General features: G+C 64.3%; 1 protein-coding gene across 2 annotated transcripts; it reads right to left on the bottom strand.

The window, feature by feature from the left end:
• Positions 1–5,698: 5,698 nt before the first annotated feature.
• Positions 5,699–8,284, bottom strand: TCF15 (transcription factor 15). Of its 2 annotated transcripts, none has more exons than XM_027646049.1 (2): positions 7,738–8,284; positions 5,699–5,912 (listed from the first exon to the last, which is right to left on the bottom strand). In XM_027646049.1, the coding sequence occupies exons 1-2, from the start codon at positions 8,212–8,214 to the stop codon at positions 5,817–5,819; spliced, it is 573 nt and encodes a 190-aa protein (XP_027501850.1). In that variant the 5' UTR covers positions 8,215–8,284; the 3' UTR covers positions 5,699–5,816. The 2 variants fall into 2 exon arrangements, with proteins under 2 accessions (XP_027501850.1, XP_027501851.1); XM_027646050.1 differs by having other exon boundaries at positions 5,699–5,891.
• Between the last annotated feature and the right edge of the window lie 3,569 nt (positions 8,285–11,853).

Below are 11,853 nucleotides of genomic sequence, written 5' to 3'. Positions count from 1 at the left end.
GGGGCTCGTCCCTCTGCAATGTCCACTTTGCCACCAGCCGGGCTGAGCCCTGACCTCTTCCAGCCACCCCATGACCTTCCATCCCTGTCTTTCACCTTTTTAGCTCCAATTTCCTGCCATGCAGCCCAGGACATTAGTTTTTTCCCTCAAGGATTGGTCACAGCAGATGGCCCACCGACGTCTCTGGCACAGGCTGAGCCAGGGGGGACCCCGTTGGGGGGGGAAGCACATCAGGGCTCAGCCTGACCCCTCAGCTGCTTCCTCTGAGCCCCCCTGGCTCATGGGACCCTCAGAACGGGGCTGGCTGGGGACACACAGCCCTGGGCTGGTCACTGCTATCCCACCACATCCAGGCTCTGGCTCGGAGCTGTGAGCCAGCCTGGAGGGGAGGGGGTTGTGCTGACCCCCACAGGCACCCCTGTGCCCTTTCATATGGAAGCACGGCCAGGCTTCACCCCACTTCCCCCCCGGTGTGGGTGTCTCCCCCATGGGAGGCCGCTGGCTCGAACCTGGCAGCCCCTCACCCCGGGTCACTCCCATTAGGTAAAGGAGCAGCTCGTCCTGGCGGGGGTATCTCCCTCTCGCGCTTTCCTTGTATTGTACGGGCCTGGGTCATCGAGGAAATCTTACAGGTCCTTCTGCTGCCGAGTGGTCACGGGGGAAGCCCGGCCCCCTTCCCCCCATTGTCAGCGGCCGGGCTGTATCCTCGCTCCAAGCCCCGGCCCCTAAAAATAGCTCTTTGTCAGGCGATTGTTCCGACACCTTTGCAGCGGCATTGACGTGGGGCCGGAGCGGGAGAGCGGTGGGGTAGGTGGAGGGGAAGGGCTGGAGGCCCCCCCTGGGACCGCTCCGAATATTTGCCGCTGATAACGGCCCCTGTTGTGGGGAAATGTGCTCCCGGCGCGCGGCCCGGAGGCCTTCCCGTGCCGCTGCTGCCAGCGGTCACCTCTCCCCCACCTGTCCCAACCCTCCTGCCAGCCCTGCACTGCACCCACCATGGGGTCCCTACATGGGGGACACCTCTGCCCAGGGCACACAGCCCTCCTAAGACCCCATTTCAGACCCCACAGGGTGGGGTCCAGCCCTGCAACCCCAAACTGGCCCCCTGGGGTACCCCTGCCCTGCTCACCTCTGTGAGCTCACCCTGCTGCTGGAGGATGGGAGGGCAGCCAGGATCCCCACCACATTTCAGAGGGGTTAAGCCCAGCCCTGCAGTGCTGTCCCTGCTCCAGGCCCCCACAGGGGTCCCCTGCAGTGCAACCCTTTCCCCATCCCCACTGAGAGCCCCATCTGCACCGATGGTGCCTGTCTGGTGGAGCGTGGGCCCTGGTGCGGGGCCCTGGGGAGGTAGCACCCCTGCAGGGCTTGTGCTGGGGAAGGGGCTGTGCAGGGGAGACATCCATCCAGGGGACAGCCCCCTCCCTTGTCACCCCCTGCCAGCCACTGCCAGCTGGAGGTGACTGCCCCCCCCGCCCTGGGCCCTGTCCTGCTCAGCCACCACAGCTGCAGAAATAGGATTTTATTTCCCATGAAGAGATCTGGATTAAAATAACCTCCTGGCCCAGATCCCTTTTCTGGTGTGGCAAGAGATGTTTGCCTGCAGCTCTGCTGGGCACCCAAGCCGTGACCCTTCAGGCTGGTGTCCCCACGGTAGGGACATGCCTGTCCTCTGCCTGGCCCTCAGGGATGTGTCCCTCTCCCAGCTGTGCCCAACCTCTCTGACTCCTGGGGCTGCTGGGCCTGCTCAGCTGCTGTCCCCAGGCTGGGCTCAGCCCCCCGGGGCTGCTGGCCGTGGGGCAGGGCACAGGGCCAGCCCCGCTCTGATTACCCCCAGCGCTTTTTCCTTTTTTCTTCCTTAATTTACTGAGTGCTAAATCCAAATATTACAACTTCCCCTCCGCGCCGCTGGTTACGCAGGCGGCCCCGGCCGGGCATTGTCTTATTGTTTGCGGAGGGAAGCTCCAGCGGGAGATTAACCTGGCGTTCACCCCACGCCACGGCCTCACACCCTGTCCCTGCTGCGGGGCCCGTGTCCCCAGGGACCGCAGCCAGCACGAGGTCCCGGCGGGGCGAGCGGCTCTGAGGGGTCCAGTGCGTGGGGGAGGACGTGGCAGGGTGGTGGCAGCCCTGTGGCAGCGTCCCCTGCACCCCTGGCATGTGCAGGATTTCGGCTGTGCATCCCTTGGGATGGTGAGGATCTGGCAGGTGTCTTGGGGGTCTCAGGCAGACCCTTTGCCAATTTCTTCCCCAGGGACCTTGGCAGGGTGCTGGCAGGGTTACTACGGTCTGTCTACCAGCATGGGGAGGCGGGGACTGCCCAGCACCCCAGCCTGGTGGTCATCACACTGAACCCTGGTCTGCCCATCCCATCCCATCCCATCCCATCCCATCCCATCCCGTTCTGTCCCATCCTGTCCCGTCCCATCTTCTCCCTCCCATCCCACCCCTGAGTGCCCATTCCTCCCCAGTCCTTCTCTCCACCCTGCCCTGGTCAGCAGAGCCTTGTCCCCCTGTTCCCCTCTCCCTACCCATTGCCATCTAGACCTTGGGGGTCCCTTCCCAGTCCTTTGGGCCCTGGTCCAACATGGGGGGTGATCTGTGGCAACAGGTCGATCTCTGTGGTCAGTGCCACAGGGAGGAGCAAGTGGCTGAGCTTTACTGCAGGACACATTGGGGTCTTTATCCTGAGCTTGTGCTCTGGGGGGAGCCCAGCGAGGTCCAGGCAACCCAAAGGTGTTGCCGAAGGACACAGCCTGAGGAGGGCTGGATCCTGGTGCTGGAATCTGCCTTTGTGTCCCCTATCCCTGGCTGGCTCCACTTCTTCAGCTGGCTCAGGCTCAGGCTCGGACATGGTTTAACCCCGCTGCAGCGTCCTGGGGGCGGTGGGTCGGGAGAACAGCACTGCCCACTGTCTGCAGGCTCTGCCCGACTCCTCTGCCCTCCATCCTCCCACACCCCATGGTCATATGGATCCCCCCGGGTCCCTGTGTGGCTCCAGATCCCTTTCCACCAGCACGGGTGCCGGGGGCTATCAGGCCCTGGCCCCCCATCACTGGGGGGTGAGCCCCACCCTGATCCCCTGCCCGTGATTCCAGCAGCTCCTGCCTGGCCAGACATGGCCTCATCCATCCCATCAGTTCAACAACTCTCAGCACCCACGGGTGCAGCCCTGCTGCATTCCAGCCTGGCTGGCCAGCCTGCGGAGAGCCTGAAATATTTGGGAGGGGAAAGGAGAAGGGAAAGGAGAAAAAAAAAATAATAAAATAAAAATCTATAAAAAGAAAGTTTAAAAACACAAGTTAAAGAAAAAAATACCAGGCGCGGAGTGCAGCTGCGGTTCTGGTTCCAGTTCCCAGGTGATGTCAGGCCTGGAGCCTCTCCAGCCCCGGCCCCTCAGAGACGGTCTTTGTGGGTTCAGCACTGAGTGTTTTTCCTTCCTGAGACTCGGGGACACCTTCCTGTCTCAGAGAAAGCGGCCAAGAGCCTTTCCAAGGGTGTCCGCACGCAGGAAGGGGAGAGGATGGGAGGGGAGCGAGAGGCAGCGCGGTTGGGCTCGGCGTGGGGCTGCGGCAGCCACGGGCGATCAGTGGCCATGGCCAGAGCACTCACCCCACACGGGGCAAAGGGGCGCCCGGCTCCCACCAACCCAGCAGGCTCCAGCGCCTCTGAGTCACCGTTTCCCTCTTGTGGTGCTGGGAGGGGCTGGAATGCACTGGGACCTGGGGGTTTGGCACTGGGGCACACTGGGACCTGTGGCCTCAGTGCTGAGACATGCTGGGATCTGTAGCCCCAGCACTGGGACGTGCTGGAATCCACAGCCCCAGCACTGGGAGTTACTGGGTGCGTAACTCCCATGCTCGGCCATACTGGGACCCAGGGCCATCAGACTGGAACTTGCTGGGGCCCTAACCCCTGGCACTGGGTGTACTGGGATCCACGTCCACCATACTGGGACATGCTGAATTCCACAGCCTCAGCACTGGGACATACTGGGATGCATGGCCTTTATATTGCAGCTTGCTAGGGCCCCTGTCCTTGGCACTGGGACATACTGGATGCACAGCTCCTGTGCTGGGGACTCACTGGGACTCGTGGTCTTCATACTGGAGCTTGCTGGGGCTCTAGTTGCTGGCGCTGGAACACTGGTGCTCAGCCCCGGGAAACACAACCCAGCGGTTGGGACACACTGGGACCAGTGCACTCAGTGCTGGGACCTGCTGTGCCCCCAGCACTGGGACCACCAGCCCTTGCTGGCCCCCTGGGGGGCTCTGGAGCCACCACTTCACGAGGACGGTCCCCTTTCATGTGCAGGTTGGGCTGTTTGCAGAGCGCACCCCCCCCTGCTGCTGCTGCCCCCCGATAAACCCAGGGGCAGGGATTCTGTGTCCTGGGCTGTTTGGAGAATCTCACGGCTGTTTATTGGGGTCTGGGACACATTAGCCACGCTGAGAACAAACCTCTCCCACCCACCCCGGTCCCTGCCTGGGACCAGCTCTCACAGCTGCACTGCGCTGTCAGCTCCATAAATCAAACCCGGGGGAGGGAGCCCGGGGCAGGCTCACCTCTGTGAGCGGCAGGCCGAGAGGTGCTGTGGGCTCCCAATGGAGCCCCCTGCCCGGGGCAGGCTCCAGCAGGATCCCCAACATGCTTTCCCTGCTCCGTGCTGGCTCCAAGACCCCAGGGAGATGGGGCAGCTCTGGTTCTTCAGCCCTTGAGGGGAGCCCCCAGCCACCCCATCCACAGCTGCCTCTGCTCCGCGGGACATGCTGGCCCCTGGGAGCCACCAGCCCCGGCACGGCATCTTTCCCAGGCCCGGCACTGCACGCCGCCCAGTCAGCCCGGCCCCTTCAAGCAGAATCCCGTGGGGGGCTCTGGCCTGGGAACCCCCAGTGTCCCCACCTGACCCCGTGCAGGTGCTGCTGCCTGCAGCCCCACCACGCACGGCTCTGCGTGGCAGGTGTGCCAGCAGTGGCAGTCGTGGTGGCGGTCGCAGACGTGGCGGCGGTGGCGGTTGAAGTGGGGAGAGTCGTGGTGCTGGTGGCAGTCATGGTGTTGGTGGCAGTGCTGGCAGTCAGGGTGATGCTGACATTGCACTGTTTGTGATGTGCCAGGTGGAGGGAAAGGCACAAAAGCAGCGACACCAACCCCGACCCACCACCCGGGTGCCTGTGGCTGCAGCACAGGATTGGCAGTGCTATCCCCATCCTGTGGCGCAGCACTGCCTGTGCTGAGCCTTCCACAGCATTTACAGGACCAGAGCTGTCATCAGGGCCCGGGGATGTGGGGTCAACCTGTGCCCCGAGGGTCTTGCCCCTCATGGATCCCACTGTGGCCCAGGAGTGCAACTGTTGGTAGAGCTGGGACAGTCGCACTGGCTCCAGCGGCACAGAGCAGCAGCAGCGCAGGGCTGGGGATCCAGGGCCCTCTTGGGGACCCCCACCTTGCCCCATGCTGGGGCAGCAGGCAGGCACTGGCCCATCAGAAAAATAAGGTTTTATTTTCCAAGCGGCTGCACGTGCACAACCAGCGTCCCCAGGGCCGTGACACCGTCCCCCTGGAGCGCCTCGACGCCGGCCACGCACGGCCCCTTCCAGTCCAGCCCCGGGGCGCAGGGACCCCCCTCCCCGGCCCTGCCCCGCGCGGGCAGCCTCGGCCATGGGAGCGTCCTCCCACCCCACTGCCAGCTCCAGGGCCGGTGTCGGTGTGGTGCCAGCCTGGGCTCAGCTCCCTCCCTCCCCGCTGCGGTCTCTGGGCTGGTGTGTGCGGGCTCCGGCCGGCTCTGCCGCTGTCTCAGGCGGGTGCTGCCGGACCCCGGCTCATCTCCGTGACACTCGCAGGGGGGTGACCCCTCGCACCTTCAGGCAGTTGCCCCCAAGATCCCTTCGACCGCCCTGCAGAGAGAGGAGGGAGAGCTTCAGGTACCGTGGGGTGTCCAGGAGTGGGCACCCAGCTCCTGCCCACTGTTCACCCCACCAAGTCGTCCACGGGGACCCACTCTGAGACGGCCAGTTCTGCTTTCCTGGGGCAGCTCAGTGCTGCCTGGGATGCACAGACAGACAGATAGACAAGGCAGATGGGGCTACATCTGGTGAGTGGCTGGCTGGGTGACTGGGAGGTGGGTGCTGTGGTGAAGCCCCCTAAGGTGGGTCCCCACGGCCTTGTCACCCTGCAGGACACAGCCCTAATGGCTGCTCAGGACCTGTGGTGAGGACCAGTGCCACCCCAGGACAGACCCACAGCCCCAGGCAGACCCACAGTCCAGACTGGGATGAGGAGGCTCAACCCCACCTCCCAGTGCACCAGCACAACTTCAGCCCAGTACTGCCCAGTATAACACAGCACAGACCTGCATAGCCCAGATTTAGCCCAGAACATTCCAGTATAATCCAGCACAGCTCAGCAGAGCCCAGCACAGCTCAGTTCCAGCCCAGGCCATTTCCAGCCTAGCACAGCCCAGCATGGCCCAGTACAGCCCATTTCCAGCCCAGCCCATTTCCAGCCCAGTATAGCCCATTTCCAGCCCAGTCTAGCCTGGCCCAGCCCATTTCCAGCCCAGCAGAGCCCATTTCCAGCCCAGCCCCAGAGTTGGGAGGCACAGAGCTGGATCTCAGCCCAGCTCCTGCCATTGTCCCCCAGAGTTCTGGATGCCAGAGAGGATCCCGGGCCCCGGTGTCTCTGCAGCATCCCCTGGGTGTCCAGCACCATGCCAGCCCCCAGGTTCCAGCCCTGGGGAGCAGCCCAGGGTCACAGATCAGCCCTGGCTGGAAGGTCCCAGCTGGGGGCAGCTCTACCAGGTCAGGTTGGGCCAGAGGACTCCCAGGAGGGCTGGAGAAGCTGCTGAGGGGGCGGCAGGAGCAGGGGAGCGATTAAAGATAGAGCAACAGAAACTGAAAAAGGCCCAAGGGTTGGAGTGTGACCTGTGGCTGAGCTGCTTGGGGTTACATGTGGGACAGCTTGAGGGTCTGTGGGGGCAGAGGCAGATCCAGCAGCCCCTGCTCACAGCCCTGCCAAGGGATGCCCATGGAAAGAGGCAGCTGCCAGGCCCTCACGCTGTGCAACCCACCCTGGGTCAAGGGCACCCAGGACCCTTGCATGGGCAGCAGGATGGACTCACCATGGGAAAGGTGCCCCCTGAGCCACAGGGTGCTGGGGGTGTCAGCTGGGCAGGCAGGGTAGGGCAGGGGTGCTGTGCCAAGGCCCAGCTCAGCCACCCGGCTGTGTGGGAGCTGTGCCGGTGCTGGTGACAAATCCTGCATGGGGACACTGGATGGGGAGCTCTGCCTGTCCCCATCACATCAGGAAACTGCTGGGGGCAGCCCTGCCACAGTGTCAGTGAGCTGGCAGGGTTGGGGATGGAGATGGGAATAGGGATGAGGATGGGGACAGGGATGGGGTCACCGTGCGAGCTTTGAGCTTCCCCAGGGACAGCCAGTTGCCTCCAGCTCTGGGGTGACTGTTCAACCCCCGAGACCTCCCAGCCCGGATGGACGTGGGGGAGCAGCCCGGCCCTCTGACGCGAGCTGGAGCTGTGGGCGTGCGGCTACGAGCAGGATTTGGCCGGGAGCAGCCAAAACCTCCAGTGGGAGCTGGAGCCAAAGTCTGCAGTTCTCACTGAGCCATGCCGAGGCTCCTGCCCTGCTCAGCCCAGGCAGGGTCTGCTGCCTCCTGTCCCCTGGGGATGTGCTGAGCCTCCTGCCCCGCTCAGGCCAGGGCCCCCCATCCCAGTGCCCCGCTCACCCCTTTCCGCTGGTTGCTGAGGCAGAAGGTGCAGATGCTGCGGGGCTGTTTGCTGTCCAGGTCGCCCTTGGCGCCGTAGATGGCACTGAAGCAGGGCTGCCCGTCCTCGCAGCCCTCGCCCAGCAGCAGCACGTTGGCCAGGTGGGAGATGTAGCTGGAGGCCAGGCGGAGGGTCTCGATCTTGGACAGCTTCCGATCCACTGGCTCGGTGGGGATGAGGGTCCGCAGGGCGGTGAAGGCCGTGTTGACGCTCTGGGTCCGGTCCCGCTCCCGCGCATTGGCCGCCTGCCTCTGCTTCACCATCACCATCGGCCCCGGCTTCCGCGGCAGCTTGCGGCGAGCCTCGGCCCCCTCGCAGCAGCCGAACGACTGGTCCGACGTGTCGCTCTCGCTCCGGTTCTCCTCGTCCTCCGAGAGGATGCTGAGGTCAGGGTAGAGCACACGGGCAGCCACGGGGCGCAGCATGGTGAAGGCCATGGCGGGGTGCCCGCCCGCGCCCCCGGCCCTGCTGGGGGAACCCCCCGGGCTGCGGGGAGCCTTCCCCCGCAGGCACAGCCGCGACGGCCGGCTCCGGACGCCTTCTCGCTGCCGCTCCGCTGCGGCAGCCGAGCAGGGCTGGGACGACTGTCTGCGGGGGGAATCGGGATTTATACGGCCGGGGAGGGGCTGGCTCTGGAGCCCACCCCCAGCCGGCCCCCCGAGCTCCGGCCAGCGGCCAGTGGCCAGCGGCCAGCGTCCTCGCCCCAGCCCTGAGAGCCAGCACTGGCTCTGGCCACCGGCCTGGCCCCGCTCTGGCACGCTGGCTTGTCTACGGGCACCTTGACCCCAGGGCCAGACTCTGGGTCATGCCCATGGTGGTACTGAACTGTGGCAGTGCCAGGGCCACCACTTGGCAAGTACTCCCTGTGCCATGGCCTCTGGCACCTATGGAGCGATGCCACACGCAGTGCCAGCTCTCAGGCAGTGTGTCCCCAGCCCCTGCCCAGCTGTCCCCTGCCAACTCTGGGCCTCATGCAGGGTGGCACTGGGCAAACACTGGGTGCAGAAGCTGGGATAGGGCAGGTACTTGGGAGCAGGTAGTGGGGGTGTTTAACAGAGGGGATGCCAGTGGGGGACATGCTGTTCCCCACATCCTGCCATGCCCCACACCCTGCTGTGCCCCACAGGGACAGGGTCTGTGCCCAGGAGGATGTCCAGGGCAGGCAGGGAGTGGTGAGGATGCACCCCTTGCCCCCCCTGTTCCCAGGGCCTGGCACCCCACCTGCCCACCATGGGAGGAGACGGGGGGGGGGGGGGACACTGAGAGGCTTGGGCAGCACTGCCGGCAGCACTGCCAGGAGCATTTCCTCCCGCCCGGGAGGAAGGTGTGCACCGGCAGTGGAAACACGGAGTCTTTTCCTGAGAGGGGAGAGATGAGCTGGCAGCAGCAGAAATCACCGGTGTCCTGGGGAGGGCTGGGGATGTCCCCCAGCTTGAGGGTGGTTCCTGGTCATTCCTGAGCACTCAGTACCACAGATGATGGTCACTCCTGCTCATCCTCACCAGGGAGGTCTGTGTGGGTCCTGTTCTTCCTTCAATCCCCCAGCCCCAAGCCCAGCACCCCCTGGAGCAGTCAGGGGGCAACCAGCTGAGCCAAGTGGGCAGGAGGCTTCCTGCCTGCCTTCCTCCCCTTCCTCCTCCTCCTCCACGATGCTCCGGGCATGGCAGGTCAAGCAGCAAAGACGCATGGAGGGCAGGACCTGGCTCTGGTGGATGGCCCCAGGGCTGACAGGGATATGGCCAGAGGACTTGGCAGTGCCAGCTGCAGTCCCCACTGTCTGGCAGCCCCATAGCCAGAGGGAGATGCCAGTAGAAATCTTGAAGGCTTGCCAGGGCTGGGACAGTGGCCACAGAATGAAGCAGGCATGTTGCAAAGCCCACAGCAAGGTGGTCAGTGGGGGGGGGCTGGAGGCTGTGGGATGGGGTGGCATCATGTCCCACAATGCCCCATGGCCAAAATCCCGTGGTTGTGGGACTGGAGCTCATGGTGGGCCTCCTGGCTACTGGGCTCCCCATGGGGCTCTCCTGGTGGTGCCAGGGCTTGTGGCTGCTTGACCATGGCAGCGGCAGATGTGCTGCCTGGTACTGGTACCACTTCACTGCCTCCTGTCCCGCCGGCTGTGAGCAAACGGCCCCTCTGCCCCCCGCGGGGCACAGGCAGCCCCTGGCCGGCGGGACCCCCCTGCCCTGTTTTCCTTCACCATTTGTCTGCCTGTGCAGAGCCTGTAAATCACACAGTGAGGGGAGCAGAGAGCCAAGCTGGGGGTCCTGCTGGGGTCACGCAGGGCTGCACCAGGGAATGGGGTTCCCACTGAGGTTGGGGACATACGGGGCTGTGCTAAGGGCCAGGGATCTTGCTGGGGCTGGGGTCATGGAGGGGTCTGCTCTGTGTCCACAGACACCTTTCACCATGCATGAAGGACACTGACTCTCTTCTGTAGGCCCCGCCCAGGCGCAGAACCCTGTAAAAGGGCATGTATAGGCAGTGCCAGGGGCAGAGGTGGGGATGGGCAAGCCCCTGGCATGACAGGCACAGAGCAGGCAGGTGCCTGTGCAGAGAGGGGAACCTCTGCTCTGCCCCCTTCTCACCCCCACATCTTGCTGGGCTGTGCCTGGGGGGTCACAGCCGCCCCCAGCCCTGACAGGCAGCAAGACGGATGGCAGGGGCTGTGTACTCAGCTGCACGCCCCACACATGGCCACCAGCTGACACAGACAGGCTGGGGGGGGGGGGTGTCACCCAGTCCCTGCTCCCAGCCGAGCTGCCCCAGGGCTTTACTGGGGGGCACAGCCGTGTGTGGGGTGCTGGTGGCCTGTGCTGCTGCGCTGGGATCCGGGACATGGTGGGGCACAGGCAGGGAAGGAGCAGCAGGCACTGGAGATGGCTCAGTGAGGGGCAGGGGCTGCACACGCGTGTGACCAGCTGTGCACATCTGTGCATCCAGGCGTGTGTGGGCACGTGTGCATGATGTGTATAATCGTGCGTGTCTGTGCATGGATATACATGACCATGAGGGTGTGTGCACATGTTTGCAGAGTGTCACACGCGTGTATACACGTGTGTGAGGATGCGTGTGTGGGGTGCCATGTAGACCCCAAGTGCCACCACCTCCTGCTGCAGTGATCTCCTCAGGTTGGCACACACATGTGACCACCACCTCACCAGACCCTGAACACAGGGGGATGGACAGACAGAAGGAGCTGTCAGCCCTGGCTAAGAGACCATGGGAGCCATGGGAAGCGGGGAATGCTGCCTGCTCCCTGCCTGTCCAGCTGCCCGTGAATGCTGCAGGGAGGACGCACAGCAGCAGCCGTGTTTTCCTGTGCTGCCTGGCAGGCATGTGGTACAGGACGTGCATCCCCATGCCTGGACCCCCTTGCCACCCCCCCAGCACTGCAGCCTCGGCTCTGACTCAGCCAGGCAGCATGAGGCTCAGCCGGGGCTGCGGAATCACAAACCTTCCTCCGGCTTGAGCTGGTGCCAGGACGTGGTGGGGTTTGGCATCACACCGATCCCGGCTGATCCAGCCAAGCAAGCTGACCCCCGGGCAGAGGGTAGCATTGGGTAGTGGGTCAGGCATGCACAGGACCCTGAGTGGGACACGTGGCATGGAGGGAACATGGCCCAAGCATCGGGTTGCAGCCCTGACCCCAGTCCAACCAGGCCCTCCCGGGCTGGGGGGCATCAAGGGGTTGGGGTGCTGGGCACCCCAAGGGCTGGGTCCTGCCTCCATTGCCAGAAAAATGCCCCCTGCCCCCACTCCAGGGAGTGTTTATCTTTGAGGTGATACTTAAGTGTAAGAAAATAAACAGGGAGCAGATGGGCCAGGGGCCAGGGCTGCCCCCAGCCCTGTGGGGCCACTCTGGCCCTGCTGGGAAAACACCACGGCCGGCGAGGCAAATGGATTCCAGACCTGCAGCACTGATGGAACATGTGGCCACCAGGACATCGGGCCTGACCCTGCTGAGCCCCAGTGAAGAAGTTCTAGTCTGACTGGTCCAACCCCACCCCATCCCATCCCATCCCATCCCATCCCATCCCATCCCATCCCATCCCATCCCATCCCATCCCATCCCA

The sequence above is a fragment of the Corapipo altera genome, unplaced genomic scaffold, assembly GCF_003945725.1.
Source record: "Corapipo altera isolate COAL_440 unplaced genomic scaffold, ASM394572v1 64, whole genome shotgun sequence".
Taxonomy (NCBI): domain Eukaryota; kingdom Metazoa; phylum Chordata; class Aves; order Passeriformes; family Pipridae; genus Corapipo; species Corapipo altera.
Note: the sequence above shows the minus strand (reverse complement) of the source record. Positions and strands in the feature narration are given on the sequence as shown.

Excerpts from the sequence above, each read along its gene's own strand:
- TCF15 (XM_027646049.1), bottom strand. The coding sequence starts at position 8,214 with ATGGCCTTCACCATGCTGCGCCCCGTGGCTGCCCGTGTGCTCTACCCT. Across the intron at positions 5,913-7,737 it reads TCAGCAACCAGCGGAAAGGG|CTCTCCCTCCTCTCTCTGCA; the intron begins GTGAGCGGGGCA and ends CGGTACCTGAAG.